The 26,096-nt window shown below is 44.4% G+C and overlaps 1 protein-coding gene across 7 annotated transcripts in view; it reads left to right on the forward strand.

The window, feature by feature from the left end:
• MYO9A (myosin IXA) overlaps positions 1 to 25,233 on the forward strand; it is a 452,172-nt gene extending 426,939 nt beyond the window's left edge. For all 7 annotated transcript variants that reach the window (XM_077828555.1, XM_077828556.1, XM_077828554.1 and 4 more), the window contains 12 exons: positions 585 to 773; positions 2,087 to 2,134; positions 3,774 to 3,885; positions 6,023 to 6,084; positions 9,025 to 9,217; positions 10,690 to 10,818; positions 11,848 to 11,953; positions 13,056 to 13,187; positions 14,788 to 14,911; positions 21,193 to 21,395; positions 23,337 to 23,479; positions 24,139 to 25,233. In XM_077828555.1, coding sequence (XP_077684681.1) covers positions 585 to 773; positions 2,087 to 2,134; positions 3,774 to 3,885; positions 6,023 to 6,084; positions 9,025 to 9,217; positions 10,690 to 10,818; positions 11,848 to 11,953; positions 13,056 to 13,187; positions 14,788 to 14,911; positions 21,193 to 21,395; positions 23,337 to 23,479; positions 24,139 to 24,614 — 1,917 coding nt within the window. In that variant the 3' untranslated portion in view covers positions 24,615 to 25,233. The remainder of the gene's footprint in view (positions 1 to 584; positions 774 to 2,086; positions 2,135 to 3,773; positions 3,886 to 6,022; positions 6,085 to 9,024; positions 9,218 to 10,689; positions 10,819 to 11,847; positions 11,954 to 13,055; positions 13,188 to 14,787; positions 14,912 to 21,192; positions 21,396 to 23,336; positions 23,480 to 24,138) is intronic.
• The last annotated feature ends 863 nt before the right edge of the window (positions 25,234 to 26,096 follow it).

Raw genomic sequence — 26,096 nt, forward strand, 5'->3', positions numbered from 1 at the left:
AACCCTTCCGTCAGCAGCATGTAACCCCTATCACAGTAGTGTAGGTAGTATTCTAACCTACAGTGAGTCTTGTACTGCTCCAAACCTCAATCATATGCTGCTGAGAAGCTCAAGCTACATTGTAGGTTAGAATGTGTGCGATTAAATGGAAGGTAGTAAACTGTTACAGCTACCCAAAATACTGGAAACATTTATGTTAAAATTCCAGTGATAGAACTTCTACAAACTTGGAACTCTTTGCCCTTTGAGTGTCTGTATAGATCTACGTTGTACGTTACAAGATAAGGCTTGTTACTTCCCAAAACTAACAAAAATTCTCTTGCACTTTCATGCGATTCAGCACTTCGTGTAGCTGATAGCCTGCTCAGTTGATCTCTCTTTTGCTGTTCAATCCACCAACAAGCCATTGTACTGTACAGTGTGTTCTATGAAATAACAATGGACAAACTAGCTTTTTCATCACACTCTTGTACTTACCCACATTAAAGGCCCAAGAGTACCAGTCAGGGCTGGAACAAGTCTCTGAAGATATGGAAATCTGTCATATTAAAGTCCTTTTTCTGATCCTCTTGTTTCTTTATAAGATGGATGATGGGAAGAGCATCCGGTATAAAGACCTATATGCCCTGTTCGAGCAGATTCTGGAGAAGACCATGAGGCAAGAGCAGAGGGATTGGAGTGAATCGCCTGTCAAAGTCTGGGTCAACACCTTTAAAGTATTCCTTGATGAATACATGACCGAATACAAACCTCTGGATTACACTGCTGCAAAGGTATGCCTCCTTCTCTTTGCTTATTGAAATGGTGCTGTGCCACTTCACACACCACATCTCTGGGATGATGTTGTAGACCGCCAAAGTGGGCAGCCACGTTGCTGTGAAGCCTTGGGGATAAGGCAGGCTGCACGCCTCCGTAAAAATAATTGTAATGCTTTGCACCTCCAGTTGTTCAGCTGGCAACCTCTGAAAAATGGGACAGTTATTCTGCCCATCTGGAAGTGTGAGGGTAGTAGAGGGCCATGTGCACTTTCTGGTGGATTTGAGATTATTTTCATCATCTAAGGGTGAGAAAAGGCAGAGGAACGTAGTATAGAGTTTACCAGACCTCACCAAGAGCCTTCTAGTGCCTCCCACTTCTGGGCGCAATCATGCCTTAAAAATAAATGTGTTCCTTCATTCTGCCTCTCTGCCCCTCCCCCAGTGACCACCTGCCCAACTCCCTCTCAGCTCCTGCTGCCACTGAAGAGCCTCTGCAGGGGAAGGAATGGGGAGGTGAGGGTCTCCAGGTTGCAGATCAGTATGGCAACCAGCTGATGGTCACAGAGCAGCTGGAACCTACCACAGTGCACACCCTGCTCTCACATCCATGCTGCCATTCACACAAACAGGTTCCTCGCTCCCTACTCCTTCCACCCTGCAATTAAAACCACTAATGGATCTTAGGCCAGGCTCGTGGGGGTCACCAGTTGTTCTGGAGAGGAGAGCCAACCCTCTCCTCTGGCTCCCATGCTGCAGCTCATCCACAGTCCTCAGGACAAGTTTCTTGTGGGCCACAGTCCTTGGACAGGATGTGAGCTCTGTAGGGCAGTTTTTCAAAGCCTGGGGCTCTCAGCTGAAGCACGGCAGTTGGCAGATATGCAGTTAGGGTTGAATTTTCAAAATCACCCAACTGACTTTTGAAAATGGGATTTTGGCTCCTAAGTCACTGACACGCTTTTGAAATGTTTCCCATAATGCCTGTCTGCAAGTCAAAGAGAGCACTGGCAGAACTGTGTGAGTGGCCGAGGACGTGGACTGTCCAGGCTTGCTGCAGGTCTGGATTGAAGAGAACTGGCAGAGCTGTGGAGGGGGATGCTCGGGCCTGGAATGCAGGGGTTGTTGCAGGTCAGGATTGATAATGCTGTGCAGCCACTCGCTTTCTGCACTGTTGTTTTATCCAAGATGGCTGGGATTGAATATGGATTTGAGGATGAAGAATAAGATGAGAAGGAAGGAAAATAAATTTGAGAGAATTCAGCGGACTTTAACTTGAACTATTACTCTTTGATTTAATTATTATCTTTAAATCTCTTTTAAATACACCTTAGGTGCCAAAAACAGAGAGAAAAAAGAGAAGAAAAAAAGAAGCAGATGTGGTAAGTTGAAATCTCTGTGTCTTAGTGTTAAAGAATTAAAGTCTGCATGGTCAGAAAGGAATCATGCTGATAGCAATCTCTGTGCCTACATTTGAGCATTGTAACTTTCTAAGAACAAATCTCAATGGAAGAGAGATTTGACAATGTGTTAGGAAAACTAATGAGAAGAACTAGTTTTGCTTTTCTCTCTCTCTCTCTCTCTCTCTCTCTCTTTTTTGGCTTTGCTTTTTATTTCAACCTAATTCCAATTTCATTGGCTGGTAGCAGGGACAATATAATTTATAGTTAAGGCTGCGATTTAGTCATGGAAGTCATGGAATTCATAACTTCCAAAGACCCCTGTGACTTCAGCCAGCACCGGCTGGAGCTACAAGGTCCCCTGCTGCCTGTGGAGCCTGGAAGCTGCAGGGTACCCCTGCAGCTCCAGGATGTCAGGTGGACCCCCACCTTCCCACTCCCCCCTGCAGCTCCTGGCCACTGTGGGTGGCAGGGGGACCCTCACCATTCCCAGCTGCTGCAGGCAGCAGTGGGGCACCCCGCCGCTCCCCACCACTGCGGGCAGCAGGGGGAACCCTTGCAGCCGCCAGCGGAGAGGGACCCTGGAACTCCAAGCCCCCAGGAGTGGTGGGGGCCCCTGAAGCTTCCAGCCTGCCTGCAGCTGCGCAGGCTCCCCATTTTGTCATAGATATTTTTAGTAAAAGTCAGGGACAGGTCACAGGCTTCTGTGACTTTTTCATTATTGTCCATGACCTGTCCCTGACTTTTACTAAAAATATGTGTGACAAAATCTTAGCCTTATAACAAATAATGGAATGTATCAGTTTGTAGTATGCAGCAGAGGCTTGTGTTTGCCTAGATGTCCATAGTGTAAAATTCAGAAAGTTGCATTCTGGTCCTGTGACATCAGGTCAAAGGAATATGATGTTTTTATTGGATTTAGAAATGGAGTCATCTGCCTTAAAGATGCTCTGCCATCTGCTGGACAAGGAACAGATCTGCAGTTTAGTAACTAAAAGAGCCCAATTTACAGAAGTGGGTAAATGTATGACATATCTGTATCCCAGCTGCAGATGTTCAGATTGGCAGTCAGTTGTTTAGGAATTTGAATGCTGATTTCAGAGTCCAAATACAGTTTTCTGATGTCCATTCAGGTTGCTAATGTTTGAAGATTAGGCTCATCAAAGTAAAAAGAGCAAGGAACAAGGAGATCTTTCCATATTGGTGCTCTGGTAATACGCTTAAATCCTTGGAGTTTCATTCTCACAGCTTGACATGTCACCAGAACTCAAGGGAAATATTTTTTTGTGCATTATATCTCTGTAGCTCGATATACACCAATTTTTGTATCGGTTTGATTTTATGCAGGCACAGACCTAGTCTGCTAGTTGTGAAAGATGTACAAGTAAATTGCTTCAGAAAAGAAAATGCAAATAATACACTGGCTCAGACAGAAACACACATCTCTTTTGGGAGATTCTGTGGCAAAGGTGGTCTGTCCCGTATTCATTCCAAACAAAGAAGATGTGGCTGTCCAAAGGCTCCAAGTATTGACAGTTAATTCACCCATTCTGCAGCAGGCTGTGCATCCAGCTCCGTGTCACATGAGCCACTGAATTTTCAATCTTGTATTTTGTCCTAGGTGGAAGAGCATAATGGTCACATTTTTAAGGCAACCCAGTACAGCATCCCCACATACTGCGAGTACTGCTCCTCCTTGATCTGGATAATGGACAGGGCTTCTGTTTGTAAATGTAAGCCTGGACTGTTCAGCTTGTCTTGTGTTCATTTCCTGGTGATGCCCATTGTGCTCCTAAGGATCCCCAGGATATTTCCCTCTTCCTTCCCATGACATCCTGAGGCCATGAGAACAGAGAACCCATCTAGGGTGCTCCCGAAATCGGCCAGTAAGGTCACTGTACAGCACACAGTGCAAAAGGGAGACACCAGCTGTGGGAATTGTGTCTGGGCCTCTCACACAAAACTGAAAATCCACTGCTGGCTCTTGAAGCTACTCATGTAGCGGTTAATTTGATCTTTGTAAACACAGTGAAAGGAGTAAGAAAAATATTATCAGGCAGAAATACTGAGCTACAGTTACATAGTCTTGGCACGTGGGATACGTGGTCCTTTTCAGTCTGCAGAATTTTTGATGCCCTGATGTGCCTGACAGCAATTAATTCAGTTTAGAGTACTTAAATTGGAGTCAATTGGACTTCTGTGGGCATGAGAAAAAGTTGACAGCTCTGAAAATCGAGAGTGGCTTTTCGATGGGAGAGGAAGGGCTGAAGTACTGTTTTCGTGTTATTTTAGTACAAAATTGGATACAGGGAGAACAGAAATCAAATGATATTTCCAACCCAGTCAAGCAGATCCAAATCTAATAGTTCAGAGAGGCTTCAGAGAAGAATCTAAACTTGTGGAATCTCTTCTGAACCAATCCTCCAAACCTGGGAATTGTGCCAAAAAATGTTAACTGTCGTACCTTTTAAAAATAAAGGCTTTGATTTTCATTTATTAGGGCTGTGAATGCAAATAACGTATTTTGGGGCCCAAGTGGTGTAGTGAGTGCAGAAGTGGCCATTTGTGAATGCATTTTATGTGTATTGCTGGCATCTAGCTGTAAAAATCAGGTCTAAAATGTCAAGCAGAAGGCTGTAAAATGTGCACAACAACAAATCTCTGCACAAACGTTAGCTAATTAACTTGTATTGTGGCTTTACTAACTGTGACATTTTGAGTCCACCCAGTCCAGGAAGGGGTTCTATCACCACTTGCCCTGTATCTTTGGGAACCTTTGTGCTGTGCAGCAATGGCTCAATTCCCTGACCCCAAGTAGCCTGCCCACAAACATAAGGTCTCACCTTGGCTCTCACCAGCCTAATTCCACTTTGTAGGGTGACACCAAAAGCAGACCTTCAGTCCAAAATATGTCTTTCCCAAAGTCTTAATTCCCAGATACCTGAACTATTCCCCTCTGGTTCATCACTCCCAAAGGTGTGAAATCAGCACCCCAGTTAACAGCTCTGTTTGGCACGCACACTCCACGCAGTTTGCACATCAGAGAGTTGCTTGGGATAAAAATAAACAAAAAGTCTGTGAAATAGAAACCCCCCAGATTCAAAGATGAAATTGTAAGGGGAAAGCAAACCTATACAAGTTACATGGAAAATAAACGGAAAGATGCAACCTCAGGCTGTACATTTTCATATCCGATAAAATCCCTTTTCAAATAAGAGGTACCTATTGCTTTAAAACAGTTTCCCGGCTATAGGAGGGATCCTGTGTTTGTGGACAACCTTCTGCCTTGAGACAACTATCCCCCAAATTCTGAATGATCTTCAGTTCAAACCCCTTCCATTTGAAAAGGATTTGCAGTTTGGTTTTTCAGTTACCAGAGATATTCGAATTAGGGAAAACTCCCTGCTTTCTTCCTTTCTGTAGAATGGGGTTTTCCTTTCAGTTTCAAGTCGTTCCCATTTGCTTTGATGGTTCCCCATTGTTTTTTCATGGACTGGACAACGTCTAGGTGGTTGAAGCCAGTCTCATGGGACTGGGGAAGTAGCTCCTCTCTGCCTGATTACTTCACTGCCCTGCTGTGAGGTGAAGCTGAAGTACAGTTACAGTTTTGTATATACACCCCTCCTTCATAACCATAACCTGTACCCATAGCTCAGAATGACTGTTCAGTGTATGACAAGCTTTCTTAAATGACCTTACGTGATGCACTCTTACAGTAGAATAACAGTATGCAATCACTTGGTTTAACTGATTCTTTTTGCTGGGTTAAACCGTCTGTTTTCCCCTTGGGGTGTCTGGAGTCTGATTATCACACGAACATGCCAGGAGAGACTGTAAAGTGCTAAGTATAATTTTTTCTCATCGTTACAGTATGTAAGTATGCTTGTCACAAGAAGTGCTGTCTTAAAACCACAACCAAGTGCTCCAAAAAGGTAAGATTTTGTCAATCCATTCATTCATTTAAATACCTTTTCTCTCCTGTGAGCATAGCTTTAATTAGTGATTTTAAGGAGGTGTTTACAGGTACAATAGTGGAATTATACTAGCTGGAAACTGGGTTGCAGTCCTGTGCATGTGTGCCAACTGCAGAGGTGAGCTTGCTCCTCGAGGACGGTGCAGAGCTGAATGGTTTTTTGTACCACCTGCCACTCCACTGATCTGCTCCGAGGCCTTAAATATTCTTGCCAGCAGGAGGAGCCTTCCTCATTTTACAGCATTTATGGGATTTCAGAGTAGAGAAATGAGTAGATGTAATTTATGGCACATGGCATGGTATATATTATACCAGGTACCTAGTCGAGGCCAAGGGTATCTAGTATCACTTATATTTCCTGATCTGTGGTGGTGGTTTTTCTTTTCCATTTTACATCTTGTTACATTTTTATAACAATTAACTTGTATTATCCTAGATACTCCAGCACCCAGTGAAGTCCCCATAGTACCCACTTAATAAAACCTTGCATGTTCTCTTAGCTGTTATTTACCAGGCAGTCAGGATGTATAGACAACAGGGAATAAATTCAGCAGGTTGTTAGAGATGCCAATAAACCATTAAACTATTATCTTTTCATTTTCTCCTGTGTTTATTGCACTCAGTAAGTAGCTGGTATGGCTCTTGGTAATGTATGAGGAGTATAGCATGTGCAAAGCTTTATCAGCTTCCAAGGTGTAAGTCCCAGAGGGCAACATAGTTCAACTTTTCCCTGTGTGTAACTAGAGATATTCTTTGTTAAAGCTTGGAAGGACATTTGAATGTATTTACTTTAACATCATTTTTCAGCCATCCCCCACTCCCTACCCCGACAGTGCATGTACTGAGTCTCTGCAGTGTAACTGAGGGAGCTGGATCCATGATGATATACAAATAGCAGCCCGTGATACTCTTACAGCGATAAATGCATCTCTCTGGTGTTTCCAAGAGAATGGAGTTGCTTTACATGTTTAAGCATTTTGTATTCTTATGATCTCAGACCTGAACCTGTGTGTTTTATGCTAATATGGAGGAGAATTGATATCTTTGCTACATGGCACCTCCCTCCCCTTCTGCACAGGAAAACAAAAAATTTATCCTAATGCTGTTGGTTCACCAAACCAGGCCTACTGCATGGCACACAGCCAGAAATGTAGCAAACAGGAAATGAAAGAATTCAGTCCAAGAAAACTCTGCTAAAATAAAATAACTGCTTGATGTGAATTCATTTCCTGAACTCTAGTGAAGTGACATTAATGTGTTCGCCAAGTTCATCTTTAAAAATCTTGTTTGCTAATGCCCAGGAAAATTTGGAGTCTGAAAAATAAATACCAGTCCAAGGTACTGATTGGAAATAGTTAGATCATTTGCATTTGTTAATTTGTTTATGCTGGATGGATTCAGGATGCTAAGGGTTAAATTTTCACAGTGCATCAGCTGAGAAAGTTGGTGCCATTCTCAGGGAAGTGTGCATTTGATATATTTTGAGAAGGTGCCCTTTATCCAAAAGGTAACAGCAGATTTCCTAGTTGTTTTTTAACTTTATGCAGTACTTTCATTTAGGCTTATGATGGAACTAATAGAGCATCAAGCTTATCTTAGTGTATTTGCTTTGATGGTCCTTGTAGTTTGCACTAATGCATTTTATGCTAATGTTGGCAGTTCTTTGTTTCTTTTAACACAATAACAGCAAAAGTTAGAGTTTTTGTTATAGTACTTGATGTTATCTATAGGAACAGCCCAGTCCTGGCACTAAAAGATTAAGAGATGATAGTATGATAGCTTGTGAATTTTACACACAAGATCAAAACCAGTTGCTTTCACCATTTCTTCCTGGTGTGTTCTTGCATGGAGGTCTATCCAGTGTAGAAACCTCCCCTGGGCATTCCCCTCTTGTTGTTTTCATTTGTGCCGTGGTAACAGTGAATGAGAAGAAGCAGACATGGAAGAGTGGCACTGGTCCGAGGTCTAACCCAAGCCACGCACCTACTTTCTCATTCATTGTTCTGGTTGGATCACTACCCATGCTGTGTTTGAACATACAGTCCATATGTTCAAAGCCTCCTAAGTGCATTATTGCTTGAAAAGTTTCTCTCAGTCTTTTGACTTTATCCAACCAGAATCTCACGTTCAGGTTGAATGTGATCTAATTGTTTGCTGAATGTTGAGTCTCTAAAGTGCAGTTCTAGTCAGGAAAGTGACTCTGTAAAAACAGAGAACGTCAGGGTCTTTTACTGATTCTCTTTCTCTCTCAATGGCTTCTATGTCACACTTGCTCAAAACCATATTTTTTTGTTACTGTCAGCACGGTAAGTTCATCTAGGGATCTCAGAATCAAGTCCAAATGTGTTCTCCTTCGTGTATCATCACCAGGCAATTTTCTCAGTGAGGCATGAAGCAGACTAGAATATAGCTCACTGTTGCATAGCTATGTTGGTTCTACAGGCACAGTAAAAATGGCGGTAAATGAAGCAAACAATGACTCTGAAGACACAAGGAGAGTACCAATGAGCCATTTTACAGAGCCATTTTTCTGAGCACAGCCCCATTGCAAGCCTTAACTATGAACATTTGCTGGTCTTTGTAGCAGTGTGCAGTGCTGCAGACACAGCAGAGTGAACGCAGGGATAGCTACAATGACCAAGACAGCCCATGGGAAAGATTGGATTTGTGGGGCAGTATACAGGCCTTTTCCCTCTTCCCTTGCGCTCAGTTAGATTTACTAGATTAATTTGCAAATAATTCAGTTAACTTTGTTTAAAAATGTGAACGGCAGTCAAATTGCATTGTATACATTGCAAGGATCAGTCCCAAGACATCCCTAGGTTTACCGCGCTATGAGCAGCATTGCATTGAGACCTTTGAAAAGGAATTGAGACATTAATCTCTTTCTCCACATCAGTATGATCCCGAACTTTCGTCACGGCAGTTTGGGGTTGAGCTCTCCCGACTGACCAATGAGGAGCGAGCGGTCCCACTGGTGGTGGAGAAGCTCATAAACTACATTGAAATGCATGGGTTGTACACCGAGGGCATTTACAGGAAGTCAGGCTCAACCAATAAGATAAAGGAGCTCCGACAGGGTCTTGACACAGGTAAGACGAAAAAGAGAGAGTCTCAGAAGGGGAGCTAAAGGGGCAGCTGAGAGCCTCCGTGAAAAGGGAATTCATGTCATCCCTTCCCCCACCACAGACTCTGGCTTTTGGTACCATGGAAGTACAGACTTTTCTCGAATACCAGCCTTCACCAAAAGTCTGCTCTGTGTTAGAGTCCTCCCATCTTGTGGAACTGTTTAATTCTTTCTTGTTTTATTCCTCCTCTTGTGCACAAATGTGCAAAAAAAATCATAAAAAGAAATTGCGGGAAAAATCTAGCCAGACTTCATATTTATCAACATCACCTAGACTTCCAAAGTGCTTTACAAACTCTGTCTAAAGACTTTCACCCCTGGAAAATTGGCTCCTTTCACGACAAGGGTTTTAACATGGTCATATTAAAAACCAGGTGCCAAGGTTGTGCTGTTGTGCACTGTGTGATCTGTGGTTGTTACAGTATTAATACCTGTTTTTCGTATGACAGTAGTTAGTACTATGCAGTGTTGTTGTAGCTGTGCCCACTGTAGTAGGAAGAGAGCCTGAGACATAAGCCCTTGTATCAGAGGCCTGGTATGAGGCCTGAGGCCTGGGCTAAAGTAGCGGTCAAAACTTTGCTGATATAAAGCAAAATCAGGCTGTGAGCTAGAGGCAGGCCCTGCTCACAGAATCCGGCAAGACCAGGGCTAATATTGCAGAAACATACATTCCTAAGTGCTAAGCACAAAACATGCAAACACATTCCAGAAGGGTGGTGCCAGAACACCCCATACCAAGAATGATACAAACACATTCCCCAAAGATAACAGGAACACACTGACCCTGCCTAAATATATGGTCAGGGTGACAATGTGATGGATAGAAATGTACAAGGTGATGGGTGGTGACATCAGAGGGTGTCAACTATCAGAAGAGCAATACGTAACTTGTTTGTATATGTGTATAAAAATATATCTCAGAGACAATGTCTTTATCTAGCCTCGGGAGGAACGGAAAGTCCTGCCGTTCACTGAGCTGGTCCATTGTTACGGGTATACATGTATTCGTGCGGGATACTAGTACCGTGCTTCATTGACAATAAACCTGGCTGGGTGCCTTCGTACCTTAACAGATCTTGTGGTCATTGGGTGGTTCGCTCGAGGTCTGCCATGCCAGCTGTCTGCGCAGGGCTGGAGCAGCACACAGAGGGAACACACATGCAGCCAAACATCTGACCACACCCACAATAGTAGAGAGACGGCGAGTAAGGTAATAGCTTTTATTGGACTGACTTCTGTTGGTGAGAGACAAGCTTTTGAGCTACACGGAGTTCTTCCTCAGGACCTCTCTCGCTCACAGAAGTTGATCCAATAACAGTGGTTAGGTAATAGCCAGTGCTAGGACTGACATGAAAATACTGGCTTGTTTACTGGATCAAAACTGATCATTTTCTTTTTCCTTTTCCACTCCCCCCACTCACTTGCCTCTGTGAACAGATATCGACAATGTGAATCTAGATGACTACAACATTCATGTCATTGCCAGTGTGTTCAAACAGTGGCTGAGAGATTTGCCCAATCCCCTCATGACCTTCGAACTCTACGAGGAATTTCTGCGAGCTATGGGTAAGGAAGGTCCATACAAATCCTATACAATCACACACAAAACCCAAGACGGGGAAGAATCAGTTAGCTTCAGGTACCAAACCCAGTTTCTGCTTGCCCAGAGCAAGCAGTCTTTTTTTACTTTAGTTTTATCATCACCATTGTCATGACAAGCAGCAAGCAAGTAGATTGTGTGCATGTACAATTGTACAAGTGCCAATTGTACTGAGTGTTTGAGCCCAAAAAGTCATTTGGGTGATATGTCATCTTTTATGTTGTTACTGGCAACACAGTGCTGGAGCCTCTCCCACCTGCCTCCCTCTTAGAGTCTTTTCCCACTGCCGGGGTCTTTCCCTGCAGCAGGGAAAGACTTCATCAGTGGGTGATGCCACTGCTAAAAATAGCAGTGTAGCCGGGAAGAACGACTTCAGCATTTATAGAGCCGTGTAGACAATGCTTAATTTGTGCCAAGGCTTGCCAGGGCTGAGCTCCAGCACATCTGCTTCAGCAGCTCTCTGCTGTTGAAGCCTTTCTTTGCTGCCTCCCCCTGCCAGATCTTTTCACTGACGTGTAGGTATGCACTGCAGTGTGGACACAGCCTGTTTTTCACTTTGCCATGTAGTCACAGACAGCACTGTGACACCAACTAATCCCTTACAGTCTTATAGTAGTCAAAGCCTTTGCAGTTCACAGCCCTGGCACCTCTGGGCTTGCCATGTGAAAGTTTAAAAAAAAAAAATCCTTGAGCCCCAGCACCTCTTTCGTTACAAATTAAGCAGTGTCTGTAGGGTATACCTCCACAGCCTTCAGGCATGTCTTTACTCACCTAAGCAGTGCCTTGCCATCTACATTGCTATTTCTACCTGTGCTAGGGGGCTTGCTTGTATAGGCAGGGAGAGGAGGGAGTTGTCATCCATGTCTCTGTGCGCTGGCTTCCTGCACAGCTCCGCTGTACTGGGCCATTCACACTGCCTTCACAAGTGAAGATGGCAGAAGACACTAAAAGGGGAAGTTACCTGTAGTGTGTGTAACTGTGTGTGCTCTCTCCAGGCCTGCAGGAGAGGAAGGAGACCATCCGAGGAGTGTACTCTGTCATTGATCAGCTTTCTCGCACCCACCTCAGTACCCTGGAACGCCTCATCTTTCACCTTGTGAGGTAATGGCAGACCTCAGCATGGGATCGTCATACTGCAGCCAGTCTTCCTCTTTTCCTTCCTCACTAGAGGCCTGATTCTGATACACTTACTCCCCATGAGTACCACCTTACTCCATGAGTAGTTCCACTGGAGCAAGGTACTGTTCTACATGAGTAAGAGTACCTGAACATGGGCCTATGTGATCCAAGTACTTTTGTAGGAAAAAAGGGGAGTGAAACTTCACAAAGGAGTGCTTTAAATTCTGAAATGGCTTTAACACTCTGGACCCAAGAGTTCTTTCTTCAGACAATGCTCTCATGGACAGCTTAATGACAATAATGTTCTTCTTTTTATATACACGTTCCCTTTCATAATAGCTACAAATGTTGCAGACTTGATGGGAAGGCAACCACTGTAGGTCTCAGCTGGTTACAACCACATGGTTCCATTCCATAGCCCTAACCCACTGAGGCATGCAGTAAGATTACAGTGGATCACAGTACTGCCACATGTTGCACCCTTTAGCTTGAACATTGAGGCTCTAGGGATTGTGTGTGATGCTTTTGCATGAGCTTAGACAATATCTAGTTCAGGCTATAGTCACTGTGTTACAATCTGCGAAGATTCCTGCCATGTACATGCATTTAGACACATCTGTGCTGTTCCTAAGGGATAGCTAATGATGGCTAAGTGAGCAGCTTGCTACTGTAATAAACATGCACTGTATCTATTACTTTTTGGAAAATAGGTTAAGTAAATCAAAACAAAAGACTTCCTAGAGAGCATGATGGCATGTTGCATGGTTCACTTAGTGTCCATTGTTTTACCTTTTTGCCCTTGTCTGGTATAATATTTACATCCTTGTAGAGCTACCTGTTGGTCTAGTTCCTTACCAGATATAACAAATTGAAGCTCTTCACTTCAAAGATATATAATATTGTGGAAAAGCTTCTCCTAGCAATGGCCTCCAGATCTCATGTGTATATACAGCACTCCTCTCCCTGCTTTACTCTGAATTTGTATTTTGTGCTCTTTTCTGTTTCTCTACATTGGTATTTCCTGCCAGTGCTAGGTGAATTGGAGTTACCTTTAACCCTTGCTGCTTTGTTGTTTATTGTTTAGGATTGCCCTGCAGGAAGAGACCAATCGAATGTCAGCTAATGCCCTGGCCATTGTATTTGCTCCCTGTATTCTCCGCTGTCCTGACACAACAGACCCACTGCAGAGCGTTCAGGACATCAGTAAAACAACCACGTAAGAATACAGCATCATAACTTCTAGCGTAAATCCTGTAATGAGGTCATGTCAGGACAGTCAAATGATCCCTGAGTAATGCACTTAAATGTGTGCTAGAATGACAGCTACAAACACATCATTGGTTTGCAAAGGAATTGCCTTAATGAAATACTGTCTGTTCCATCAGTAACTAGCAGCTACTAAAGTTAAACCTTTTAAAATCTGCAGGACTGGCTAACCTGCACCCAGGAGCTTTTAAAGAATAGGCCAGTGAGCTCTCTGAGCCATTGATGTTGATATTTAACAAATCCTGGAGTAACAAATCCAGAGGACTGTACAAAAAGCTAATGTGCCAGTGTCTAAAAAGGATTAACAGGATGACCTGGGTAACTATAGGCCAGTTAGCTCAATATCCGTCCCAGGCAAAATCATGGGAAGGCTGATGTGGAATGTAGTCAGTAAAGAATTGAAGTATGGCAGTGTAATTAGTGCCAGTCAACGCAGTTTTTTTATGGAAAATATATCTTGTCAAACATACTTGATATCGTTTTTTGATTGGATGCCAGGTTTGGTTGACACAGGTAACAACGCTGACATCGTAGATTTGGATTCCAATCAGGCATTTGATTTAGTACCATAAGTCATCCTGATTAAAAAAATTAACACCATACAAATTCAGTGCAGCAAATTTTAAAAGGATTGAAAATTGGCTAACTGATATCTCCAAAGTAATTGTAAATAGGGAATCATCATCCAATGGGTGGGGAGGGTTTGTAGTGGAGTCCCACGGGGATATTTTTGACTTCAACTGGAGTTTTAAGAATAAAGATGTTAGATTGTGAGAAGCTCAGATACTAGGGCACTGGGAGTTAGATAAGTACCTAGGATGGATAGTTGATGCAGGAATCATTTGATGAAATTGTATGGGCACTGTTATACAGGAGACCAGACTACATGAACATAATGGTCCCTCCTGGCCTTCAAATCTATGACTTTCTCCTAGAAGCAACTCTTCTGCCAACAGATGTGAACGTTACTTTGAATCACTCTTCTAAAGGTTCCTTGTAAGAAGGAGTTTCTTTGTAACTTGACTCATATACAGCGTCTTGTATCATTACAGCTCTAAAAGGATTTCTTGCAGAAAACAATACTGATGGTATTAAACAAAATATCTGTCCCAGACACCTAATCATTGTCATTGCCATGCAACTACCTGTCCAGCTTGGATGCAAACAAGCACAAGTGTGTGTGTCTACAAATAGATATAGGTAGATAGCGCAGCATATCAGAAATGGCCATTCTTTCAGCCTTTCATTTGAATGTGCTGTGCTTTCCTAACTTTGGTGGGTATTTTCCTTTCCAGGGAAGGACCTGTTTCCCTGGTGGAGCCCTTTGGGAGCCCTCCCTTTATTCCTCTAGTTTAGCTCCCCTGCCTACCACTATTTGGGGCATTTCAACCACACCATTCATTTCTAGCCCACGGAGCTAGAGAATTGGAGCACACGTCCCTTCCCCTCTCTGGCATTGTAGGGCTCTAGTACTTAGGTGACGTGTCCAGCTCAAACACAGCCAGAGGTTTATGCTCCCATTTTACCACTTCCTTTTTTCCCTTTTGCAGCTGTGTGGAGTTAATTGTCGTAGAGCAGATGAATAAATACAGGGCTCGTCTCAAGGACATCAACAGCCTGGAGTTTGCTGAGAACAAAGCAAAAAGCAGGCTGTCTTTGATCCGCAGATCAATGGTAAGATTCGTGGTGGGGAGGTGTTGTGCTGGTAGTTGGTTCTGTTCCTGTGTCAGGAAAAAATGGAGCAGACCTTTCTTTTGTTTTAGGAGGACAGGTTTCTCCAGCCATGTTATTGATCATAACTTCCTTTTTTACATAAAATTTGGAGGAAAACCTTGTGTCCATGCTGCTATTGCGTATTTGCATAGTTTATTCACTGTGTCTGTTGTAACTGAGAAGAATGTGCATGGTACTAAATTGAAAGTCAGAGAATAATTTGGTACTGACAAGCCAGCCCCATTCTTTCCCCTCCTTTTCACTCAGACTAATCTCCTCCTGCCTATTTCAACCTCCCTAGCCTCTTACACCTCCCAAAGCATCATATCCAGGGCCGAGAGAGAGACTGAACCTCAGCCCTGCACTTGGCTCCCTGCATTTCCCTAGCCACACATTTATACCAAAGAAAAGCCCAAAGGAAATGGGAATGGTGCCTGTCGAGTTCTAAAGGAAAGTGCCACAGAAACGTGGTCTCTGGATTTCACAGGCTCATTCATACATTTTTGGGATGTGTTTTGCAAATTTGGACTAATTTATCCTATGTTAGTCAACTCTTTGCTGGCTCTGTTTATGACCTCCTCACTCCTGCACTAAAGTCTCCTAATCCCACAGTGTCCTGCTGTCTGATACTGCCCACTGTGTTAAAACCCTGCACTTGTTTCCCTCCCACATAACGTCAGGGGGAATCTGGGATGAAGCTGCCCTTAACCAAGCCCTTGCTTTGACTCCCTGTATGCAAGTCACTTCATTAGTAATGGCTTCAGCAGCGAGGACTGAACTGAGCTGCCTATAAAGGGTCACTTTCTTTTCTCCCACTGCCTTTGGAATTTGGAGTTTGGAATACCATCTCGTTTAGCTTTCACACACCCAACTGGGTTGATGAATGAGAGACAAAGTCTGGGAATTGAAATGACCTGTGTCCCCCTTTGCTGTAAGTCGAACAAGCAACAGGCTGTTCGTGTGCTGTGTTCTGCTTATAGAATGAGAGAGAATGGCTGATTCATCACAGGACAGTCAACCCAGATCTGTGCTGCAGAAAGGAAGAGCAGGCTCTCCATTTATAAAGACCCAGTATCCCCTGTGGCATGTCCTATCAGGAATCCTGCTTTGTGAACTGCAGCCAATGCTAAATCTGCTCCAAATAGGCGCTTCAACAGTTATTTTGCGAAGCTTGTGGCTCAGCTGTGCATTGTTGCTGATGCAGTAGAGAGCTGACTCACTCATGACATTAAAAGACTCTAGAAGTTCTTTTAAGGGGGCAATGGCATGTGCACTCTAACCTTCTGCTTTCCTTTTCATGTCCTCTCTAATCCAGAAACCTGTACTAATTGCAGTTAGATTTATGAGCATAACCCGCAATTCAATCCCGGTATGTATTAATTGCATTGCACTCCATGACAGCTGCATCCCATCATTGTGTGTAACCCTCCACTCATTGAAGAACCATGCCACAGACCGTTGTTTGACTCTGCCCATTCATTCCTCTGCAGGACCCATCCCAGTGACTGACTTTTCATTTCTCTCTCAGTAGGGAGCACCCTAAAGTCCCTCTCTCCGGGAGGAGGCACTAGAAACTGATGCCAAATGGTTGATGAAATAGCCCTCAGCAACTGCAGTTGGTTACTGCAATCCACTGGTCTGCTTCTCCAAAGGCTGCTCTCATACTCTGTCTGTGTGCACTCTCCTAGTCACGCCACTGCTCGTTCATGCAGCTCCTTGGAGGTGTGATCTGAACTGGCAAATCACAGAAACCTTCTCAAAGAGGGTGGAGGGTCAGCCCTAACAAATGAAAATAGCAGGGGGAATCCTCATCACTTAGCCAACAGAGGCTTCTGTTTGTTGCAGAGTTCTCTCCTGAGTCTCTAATTAACCCTGCTTCAGTCAGCTTTGCCATTTTTGTCCTTTCTATTGTGTTCCTCGTTCCATTCATTTTCTCTTTACCTGCTACTTCTGTTCTTTTCTTCCCTCCCTTCTGTTTTCATCCAAGCCCTTCTTTTGCCTTCTCTTTCCTCCCTCACACATCTTCCTTTACTCATATGTGTCTGTTTATATACAGTACCCCTCCGAGTTGTTCCAGCTGCTTCAGTTCTGCCACCATTTCACACCACAGTGGATGGATGCCCCTCAGACGCCTGCCCCCAGCTAATGCAGCCTGGCTAAAGCAGGGTAGTGCAGTGCTAGGAGCAATCTAGGAGAACTGAGCAGGAAAAGAGGCCCCACTTTTCCTCTTGCCCCTCCCTACACCTGAAGCCAAATGCACTGTGATGTTCAGAACTTGGCACTTCCAACCTTCAGCTTTTAATTTATGGATCCAATTGATGGATCTTTTATTTTTTCTCACTCCTGCTACAGTGTGTAACCCATCAGAAGCAACTACTGCCTGCCTCTTGCTTGGCGGGATGGTCACGTTGTGATGGATGAGGAGAGCAGTCTTTGAAACCGTACTTTAATGTGAAAGATAACACACCTGTTTACTCACAGCCACAGTATCGCCACGCCCTTTTACATACTTAGCCGTGCTGAGCATTTGGGGACTGATTAGAAGATCAGAATCTGAGCTATGCTGCCATTAATTTCTTGTGTTGGTTGATGTATTCTGTAATTCCTTCATTCATGTTCGTGTCAGTGCTGCAGCATTCTCATTAAGGAGCTGTCTGTAAGAGCCTGTATTCTGCTATCCATCTTTAAAACACACACACACACACACACACACAATAAAGAGCGGCTGTGTCCTTTGCCTTTCTCAGCAAAGGCAAAGCGATAGATTGATTCAGGTGAATAACAGAGGCATTAAGCCAAGGCACACTTATGTTCACTACAAAGCTTTTAGCTTTTGATTTTAATGTACATGATATAGTTAAAGTAACTTTTACCCTAGAGCATCTCTTCCAGAAAGGCATCCTGCTCTTGTTTTAAAGACATCAAATGCTGAAGAATTTACCACATCCCTCGGTAGTTTGTTTCAGTGGTTAATCACCCTCACTGTTTTAAAAAAAAAAAAATGCCTTGTGGCATGGATGGAATGACTACTACATGGGTGACTACTGGAACTGTTACTACCTTTACAAATGAGGACAGGTGGTGATGCTTTATCTTCAGAATTGAGGTGATATGATGGTAGTTGAGCCTCTCCTGGACTATGACCATGACCATGATCCTGTGGTAGTTGAGCCTCTCCTGGAGGCTAACCTTGGAACAGCATTGGCCCCAGCCCTAGAGCAGGTTGCTCTGCTGCTGGAGAATATCATAGAATCATGGAAGTGTAGGGCTAGATGGAACTTCAAGAGGTCATCTCCCCATGCTGAGGCAGGACCAAGTAAACCTAGAGCATCTGTGGCAGATGTTTGTCAAAACTGTTCTTAAGAACTCCCAATTTCAGGGATTCCACAACCTCCCTAGCTAACCTGTGCCAGTGCTTAACCATCCTTCAAAGTTGGAAAGTTTTTCCTAATATCTTACCTCAATCTCCCTTGCTGCTGACTAAGCCAATAACTTCTTGTCCAAGCCTCAGTGGACATGGAGAACAATTGATCACCCTCCTCATTATAACAACCTTTTACTTATTTGAAGACTGTTATCTCCCCTCTCAGCCTTCTCTTCTGTGGACTAAATATGCCCAACCTTTCTTCACAGGTCATGTTTTCTAACCCTCTTACCATTTTTCTAGCTCTCTGGAATCTCTCCAATAGTCCATATGTTTCCTAAAATGTGGTCCCCAGAACTGGACACAGTACTCCAGATGAGGCCTCACCAGTGCTGGGAGGATTGGGATAGTCACTTCCCATGTCTTAGCAATGACAGATACAACAAAATGCCCCAATCTGACATCCAACTCAAAAGAGAAGGGGGAGAATAAAAAAGAGTCTGCAAAATCCCATCTGGATCTGCTCGCTCTGTCCCTAAAATACATGATGAGGAGCAGCAGAAAGTGCAGCGTGTAGGGAAAGGTGCTGGGGTTGTGATTGGGGCACCAGATTCTGTAGATTCAGGAATCATTAAGTGGTACAAAGCAGCATCTGAAGTTCTAGCAGTAAATTTGCATTGACATGAATGAGATTTGGGCAACTCAAAACCTGTTCATCACTTAGGAAAAAATAACAACCTTTCCCCACATTCTCGTTCAAAACAGTCTGTTTTTTGCTTTCAGAGCAAAAGGGAGGAACCATTACAAAGAGACTTAGAACAAAATCTGTTTAGTTTATCAAGAAGAAGATCAATAGGTGACTTGATTGTATAATTATATTTACAGGGAGAAAATCCCAGAAATTGAAGGGCTCTTTAATCTAGCAGAGAAAGGCAAAACAAGAAACAATGACCAGAAGCTGAAGTCAGACAAATTCAAATTAGAAAAAAGGCATATTTTTGCTAACAGTAACAGTGATTAACCATTGGAACAAACTACCAAGGCATGTTTTAAATTCACCAGCATTTGATGTCTTCAAACCAAGACTAGGGTGTCTTTCTGGAAGAGATGCTCTAGCGAAACACATGTTACTGGACTCAATGCAGGGACAAGTGGGTGAAATGTAATGTCTTATGTTATACAGAAGGTCAGACTAAATGATGTAATGATCCCTTCTGGCCTAAAACTCTATGAATCCAAAGAGTGAAATGCAAAGTGTTTCTCATAATGGTAAAATTTCCCATATTCATGTGGAACCTGAGAGGAGATTAGTCTCTTCATTGTGTCTTATGTCCAAAGAAACCTGTTATTTCTCTGTCCCCATGAGGCAAACCGAGGCATCTGGTACTAGGAAAGGTAAAATATAGCCCAGCTCTACATACAGTATCTTTGTTGCTCTTTTTTCCTAATTCCTTTTCAATGGATTGGAGTTCCAGCCCTGGTAGGGAAAGAAACCACTGGTTCACATGAGTCATGCATGTAGAACTGCAGCATCTTCAGTATATGGGGTGTGAAGATTGGCACAGTAATTTTCACACTAATGGAAGACAGCAAACATACTATAGTAACATTTATGATCCCCTAGGAATTAACAGAACATTGCAGTTAATGTTCTAATATTGAAAGTGGGCGTATTTATATACTGGGCTGCTGATCAAGTTGTAGTTAATATAATGAGCCAGCAGCTGTAATGTGAGTTACAGTGCACTGAGTGAGTCTGTGAAGATCTGAAGATACTGAGCTTGCTCACTAGGTGGGGCTTTCCAAAGAAACTAAGTTGATTTAGGAATACAGGTCTCATTGCAAATCCAAAGGACTTCTGCTCTGAAGTCTCTTATCTACTTCTGAAAATTCCTCCCAAAAATTACAGCAAGGGAGAATCCTCTTACATAACTAGCTGGCAGTTTTCAAACTGTTATAGTTGAAATAATAGAGCCTCTGCTTACATCGTATCAGAATAGTTACCCAGTCTGCTGGAGCTGTGCACTGCTTGATCAGCAGTCTAGTCGTTATTCATAGCTCTGAAGGATGCTTAAAGATTTTCTATTGAATAGTTTCCCTGCTCTGCCATCTTTCCCCTCACCTTGTTTCATACAGTGGCACCTCTGCCTCCTCATTCCCTTTCCCTGATATAAGGAGCTAGTGTGTGCTTTAACTGGCCTCTCTGCTTGCTTTAATATTGGACCTCTCATTTCCATGGACAGTGCGAGGACTAAAAGTGTAGCCATGGCTTTGTAGCTGGCTTTTCCAGTTACCATCATTTGAGTTCCCTAGTGTTTGTTGTGTACGGAGAGCAACTTCCCAGCCCGCTAAGCTGAATGTTCACCTTGGATAGTGTTATCCATATCCTTTTGTGTGCATAGTGGGATTGTTTTTCGCAAAGAATGGGATGGTTTAGGACTGTGCACACCAACATCTTGCGTGTAATGTTCAGGATGTTCTCACCCCGAGCCAGCATTGTGATTTGGCAGACTGAAGGCTTCCCGTCTTACAGCCTGGGCTTCTAAAAATACATTCTGCTGTGTCTTTAATTGACTTTGGAAGTCCAGTGTGCATGTCACTAAAAAGTTTCATCTGTCCTCCTCTGAACACACAAACCATTTATGTCCCCCAGCCAGCCTGCTGTGAGCTTTGAGGTGTCCTTGGATGTCATGCACTGTAACTGGTGTTGTGGACTGTGTACATGTGCTAAGTACCTGTTGCTGAAGTTGTTTCCTCCACTCTTGGTACTGGGGATAAAGGAGGGGAAGAACGCCATCAGTCTAAAATGTACCATGAGATGCCTGCAAGGTTTGGCGATAATGGCATGAAGTTTGTTGATACGGGTTTTGACCTGCAGGGCAAAGGACGTCTAAGGCGTGGAACCTTCCCCAGTCCAACATCTCCTGTTTCAGTGCGATTACCCTCCGTGTCTGATGTCTCTGAGGAGACCGTGAGTAGTGAGGAGGCTATGGAGATGGATGTCACAGATCAGCAGCAGGCAGCCATGCAGCAAGAGGAGAGGGTGCTGACTGAGCAGATCGAGAGCTTGCAGAAGGAAAAGTGAGTCACGGGCAATGGAGGGGTGGAAAGGCACAGTGCTCCGGAGGTAGACAATTAATGCTGGGAATCTGGAATCTTAAATTCAGATCCTCTTAGAGCCACAGGTGAACACAAATTTGGTCCCACTCTGATAGCTGTTGAAAAACGTTCTCCACTTCACAAAATTTTGTACAATTAGCACTAGGCACCGACTTCCCCTCTGCCCAGTGAGTGCTCGACCCTCCCTGACTCTGACCCCACCCCTGTCCCGCCTCTTCCCACCCCTGCCTTGCCTGCTGCCATTTCGCCCCCTTCCCCCAAGTCCCCGCCCCTGCCCCACCTTTTCTCCACCTCCTCTCCTAAGCATGCCACATCCCTACTCCTCCCCCTCCCTCGCAGAAAGTCCGAAGCCCCGCCAAACAGCTGTTAGGTGGGAAGTGCTGGGAGGGAGCAGGAGGAGCAGAGACATGGCGCACACAGCGAAGGAGGAGTTGAGGGCGGGGCGAGGGAGCTTGGCTGCCGGTGGGTGCGCAGCACCTGCTAATTTTTCCCCGTGGGTGCTCTAGCCCCAGAGCACCCACGGAGTTGGCGCCTATGTGATTAGCAATGTCTGCACATCAGGGTGAGGCACATCAGCAGCACTATGTGGGGACACAAAACTGAAGGCAAGTAGTGTTGCAGGTCGGGATTGAGGTGCATTTGTGCTGAAGGGTAGGGGTGCATTTGCAAGGAATTCCAGGTCAAGACTGAGGCCTGCTGCCAGAAAGAGTTTTAGAACTGGTATGGAATAAAGACTACATGGATGTCAGTTAGCAATGGGGAAAGGTGATGTGTCTATGCTGATCATTAGACGATCCAACGGTGGTTCCTGTCGTTGAATGTGAAGTATTGTTGAACTGACTGGAATTGGCAGTGTAGTCCTTGGCTTCATTCCTTCCTATGCAAGAGGAGCCAGAGGCTACTGCTAAGTAAATGCTCTTCTTCCTGAAGAGCCCTGACATACATTTCCGTCAGGATTCCATCCAGTCACCCCTCCTGCCCAGTGTGTGTGGGGAGACACTAGGGGAGATGGTGAAACGTTCTGAGCTGCGGCGACATCAGTCTGCTGCTGACGCTCAGCTCTGATTCCTCCTCCTCTAATGGAGATTCTACAGCCTCGTTACTGCTGCTGTCTGACTGATCGGGTTCTGGGTGAAAGACTCAGCCCAGATGCAGTGAGAGAGATGCTAGCTGGCAGGCAACGGCACTCAGAGTAATCAGCACGTCAGCAGTCTGCATCAGCTGTTGAGGGTGTACAGCCCTTCCCTCCTCCCCATGCTAACCTGGCTCTCCAGCCTTTGGGGCCTATTAGATGAATCACAGCTCCTGGTTTCTTTAGATGGCCCATGCGCCTCCATGACTGGCCAGGAGTCTGAGATTGATCTTTTCTAATGTGGACCTTGCAGTGCTCATCCTTGCCTTTCTCACCCCCAAGCCAGACTGCTGTCATGTGCTCTGTCCAGGCCTGGTGAGCACAGAACACCTACACTGAATTCTGTACTGCCTTTTTGTTCACCTCAGCAATGGTGCATTTCAAGGTACTGGTGATGACCATTAAGACTCTGGTCTGGGGATGGGATGGCTGAGAAGCTGCCCCTTGCCAGATGTCCAGCCACAGCCCTTGGATTGGCTGGGATGTTCTTGCTGATGGTTCCTCTAGTGGAAGCCTCCATGACCACTGGTGGACTGATTCCAGTGTGGACTCCAGCTCTGACATTTTCACTATCCTCCCAGTGTGATACCCCAATATCCGTGTTTGGTTCTGCAAGTTGTTTGTTGTTGTGTTCTGTTTTTGACACTGTGTTTGCACGGCCTCCCTTGAGCTCTCCAGACAATGCCCTTCTGAATCTCCCTGCTTACACAGCACTGGTTTACTTCCTCTCCACCTTTTCCTGGTTCACCAACTAGGCTTATTTTCTGCAGGGAGGAGCTGACTTTTGAGATGCTTGCACTGGAGCCCCGAGCCTCTGATGACGAAACTCTGGAGTCTGAAGCTTCCATCGGCACTGCGGATAGCTCCGAAAATTTGAACTTTGACTCTGAAGGGGCTATCTCTGATCGATCGGGTAATCACAATCCTCTTCTAGCAGGTTTTCTGACTAGATTGATTCAGTGCAGCAGAACAGGGCCTACTGATATATGCAACAGCATCAGCACTCCAAGCTTTAGGCTGGTGCTTAGACTTCCCCCGCTTCCTTCCCATTCTGTGCTGCTGCGACACTGCGTGTCCTGCTCATGCGAGTGCAAACTCTGTCCCACAACCAAGCTGAGACTCCTCCAGTCCCAAATCATAGAACTGTGAGCAGTCTAATCCTAGAGCAGGCTGAAGCATTTGCTTGGGAGGTGGCATTCCCTGGTGGGACACCCTCCATCTTCACCCCAGAGGGAGCATAGTCTATTGAGTACAACACAGGCCTGAGAGGCAGGTTGTAGACCTAGCTTTGCTACTGACTTGTGAATGGACTTCAGCAAATCACATAATCATTTTCTGCCTGCAATCGGGTCAGACCCTTGCTTGTCCCAGACACTGTGGGTAACCAGTTCACATGTTAACCTATAGGCACCGTGGGTTGGTCACTTCTCTTTTCCAGTTTAATTGCATATGTTCCCCCTGACATGCCCAGCAAATTCACTCTCAGATAGTAAGGGTTGCATGCAAATCCATTACTGTATATGCAGCCATGTGTGTATCTGTTCTCATTCCCCTCTCCTCTCTTTCTATCAGAGAGAAGTTTAGCACTTAGTTCGTTGAGGCCTGTCAAGATCGAATCCACGAGCAGGTTGCGAAGGCACCTGAGGAAGCAGCAAGACTCTCTGGACTCAATGGACTCTTCGGTTTCTTCTCCATCTTCATCCTCCTCGTCCTGCTTACCTCATGTGACTAGGAAACGATTCCAAATGTACTCCAAGTCGCCCTTCTACCGAGCAGTTGCTCCTGGAGATATCACTGAGCAGAGGTTGGGACTTGAAGGGTTACCAGGGCAGCTTAGGGGTCTGGATGATAGGCCCCAGTTCACCAGCAGAGGGACTTTCAGCCCTGAGAAAGGCAAACAGAAACTGAAGAATGTGAAAAACTCACCCCAGAAAACCAAAGAGCTCCCAGAGGGGGCAGCTGGGGCAGGCCGGAAAAGAAACACTGAAGCAGACTGCAGCAGCACCCAGCAGCTGGTGCTTTTCGGGAACAATGAGTTCATGGTGTGAACCAGTTGCCCAAAATCTCATCATTGCTGCAGACAAGTGATAGCATCTCACCTTTGGTATCTTCCCCCCCATCATCACCGCCACCACCACCATTGTAGAGTTGCTGCCTGCTGCCCATGCAAAGCATTTATTCACTAATTGCTGGGGCTTCCGACCTTACGTTGCCAGTGCTACAGGGAGCAGGAGACTAACTCTTAACAAAAGCCTGTTGAGGACAGTTTCAGCTGTGGCCTTAGCTCTTTTTAATATTTTGGAACTCAAAACCTGCCAGATTTTTCAGACTGGGGACTCAGAACAAAAGAAAATAAATTGGGGGAAGAATTGCTGGTGAGCTCTGTTTTACTTCCCATCAGCCCCGGCTTTCTCTTTCTGAGCAGAGGAAATAGGGAGAGGGAAAATCAAGCCACCAGGTAATGCCAACAGGATCTTGGAGTTGGGGAGCTGGTCCGTGCCTGTCTTGACCTTGATGTGAAAGCTGCAGACTGTGTGTTTGTGCTGGGATGAAGCATAAACTCCTTACAAGGAACCACAGCAAAGAGTAGACCAAGCCCTTTGTTCAGAGCTATTTATAATGCACTCCATGTTGTTGTCAGGTGATAATAAAAAGCTATCATTTTCATTCAAGCAATCAGAGCATGTCTCAAAACCCCCACCACACTGACCTGCAATGAAAAGAGAGTGATTTTATTTTTGTTGTTGTTGATATGTCAGGAAAACTAATGCCAGTTTGACTCCTGGTTAGTTCAAGCCAAATACTTGTGCCGATTTTTCAATAGCCATAACTAATCCTGTGATTGAGGCGCAAAGAAACGTTTCTAAAAAGCAAAGGAACCTTTAGAAATATAAACCTAAAACATTACAACCACATCACAACCCTGCAGTGCTGCCTACTTGTATACACTGACCAAGTGAACAATGGCTAACAGTTCCAGTGAAGGACAGGAACTTCTCAGCCAAGCAGCAAACTCATGCAGACAAAACAGCACTATTTTAATTGCATTGTTAAATCAAAAGGAAATGCATGGAAAAGTGTTAAGGAAGTAATCTGTTTTTAAAATGTGACCTAACCAACTTTCTCCCCTTTTCTCAGATCATCAGTATTAAAAGAAAAAAGAAAAAAAATCAAGGACTACTTTTTGTTAATATTCTGGTTACTGAAGTTCACTCTGTGTGTGTGTGTGTTTGTATATATATATATATATGTATGTGTGTGTGTATATATATATATATATATATATATTTTAATGGTTTTTATTTTTGCCAGGAAAAGAAAGGGAGAAGTGAGGGAAGGTAGAATTAGCCCCTAAAAGTATTGCAGGGAAAGAAATGGCACCATTTTTCACCACAGTGCATCACCATTCACCATGTCTCAGCCCACTGAACATTTGTGAGATTAGCAACCTGCCTAAACTGCTCAGACTATGTGAGAAGCTGATGCATGTGCACCTCTCACTGTAAATATGACACCTTTGTCAAAGCAAG

The sequence above is a fragment of the Eretmochelys imbricata genome, chromosome 10, assembly GCF_965152235.1.
Source record: "Eretmochelys imbricata isolate rEreImb1 chromosome 10, rEreImb1.hap1, whole genome shotgun sequence".
Classification (NCBI taxonomy): domain Eukaryota; kingdom Metazoa; phylum Chordata; order Testudines; family Cheloniidae; genus Eretmochelys; species Eretmochelys imbricata.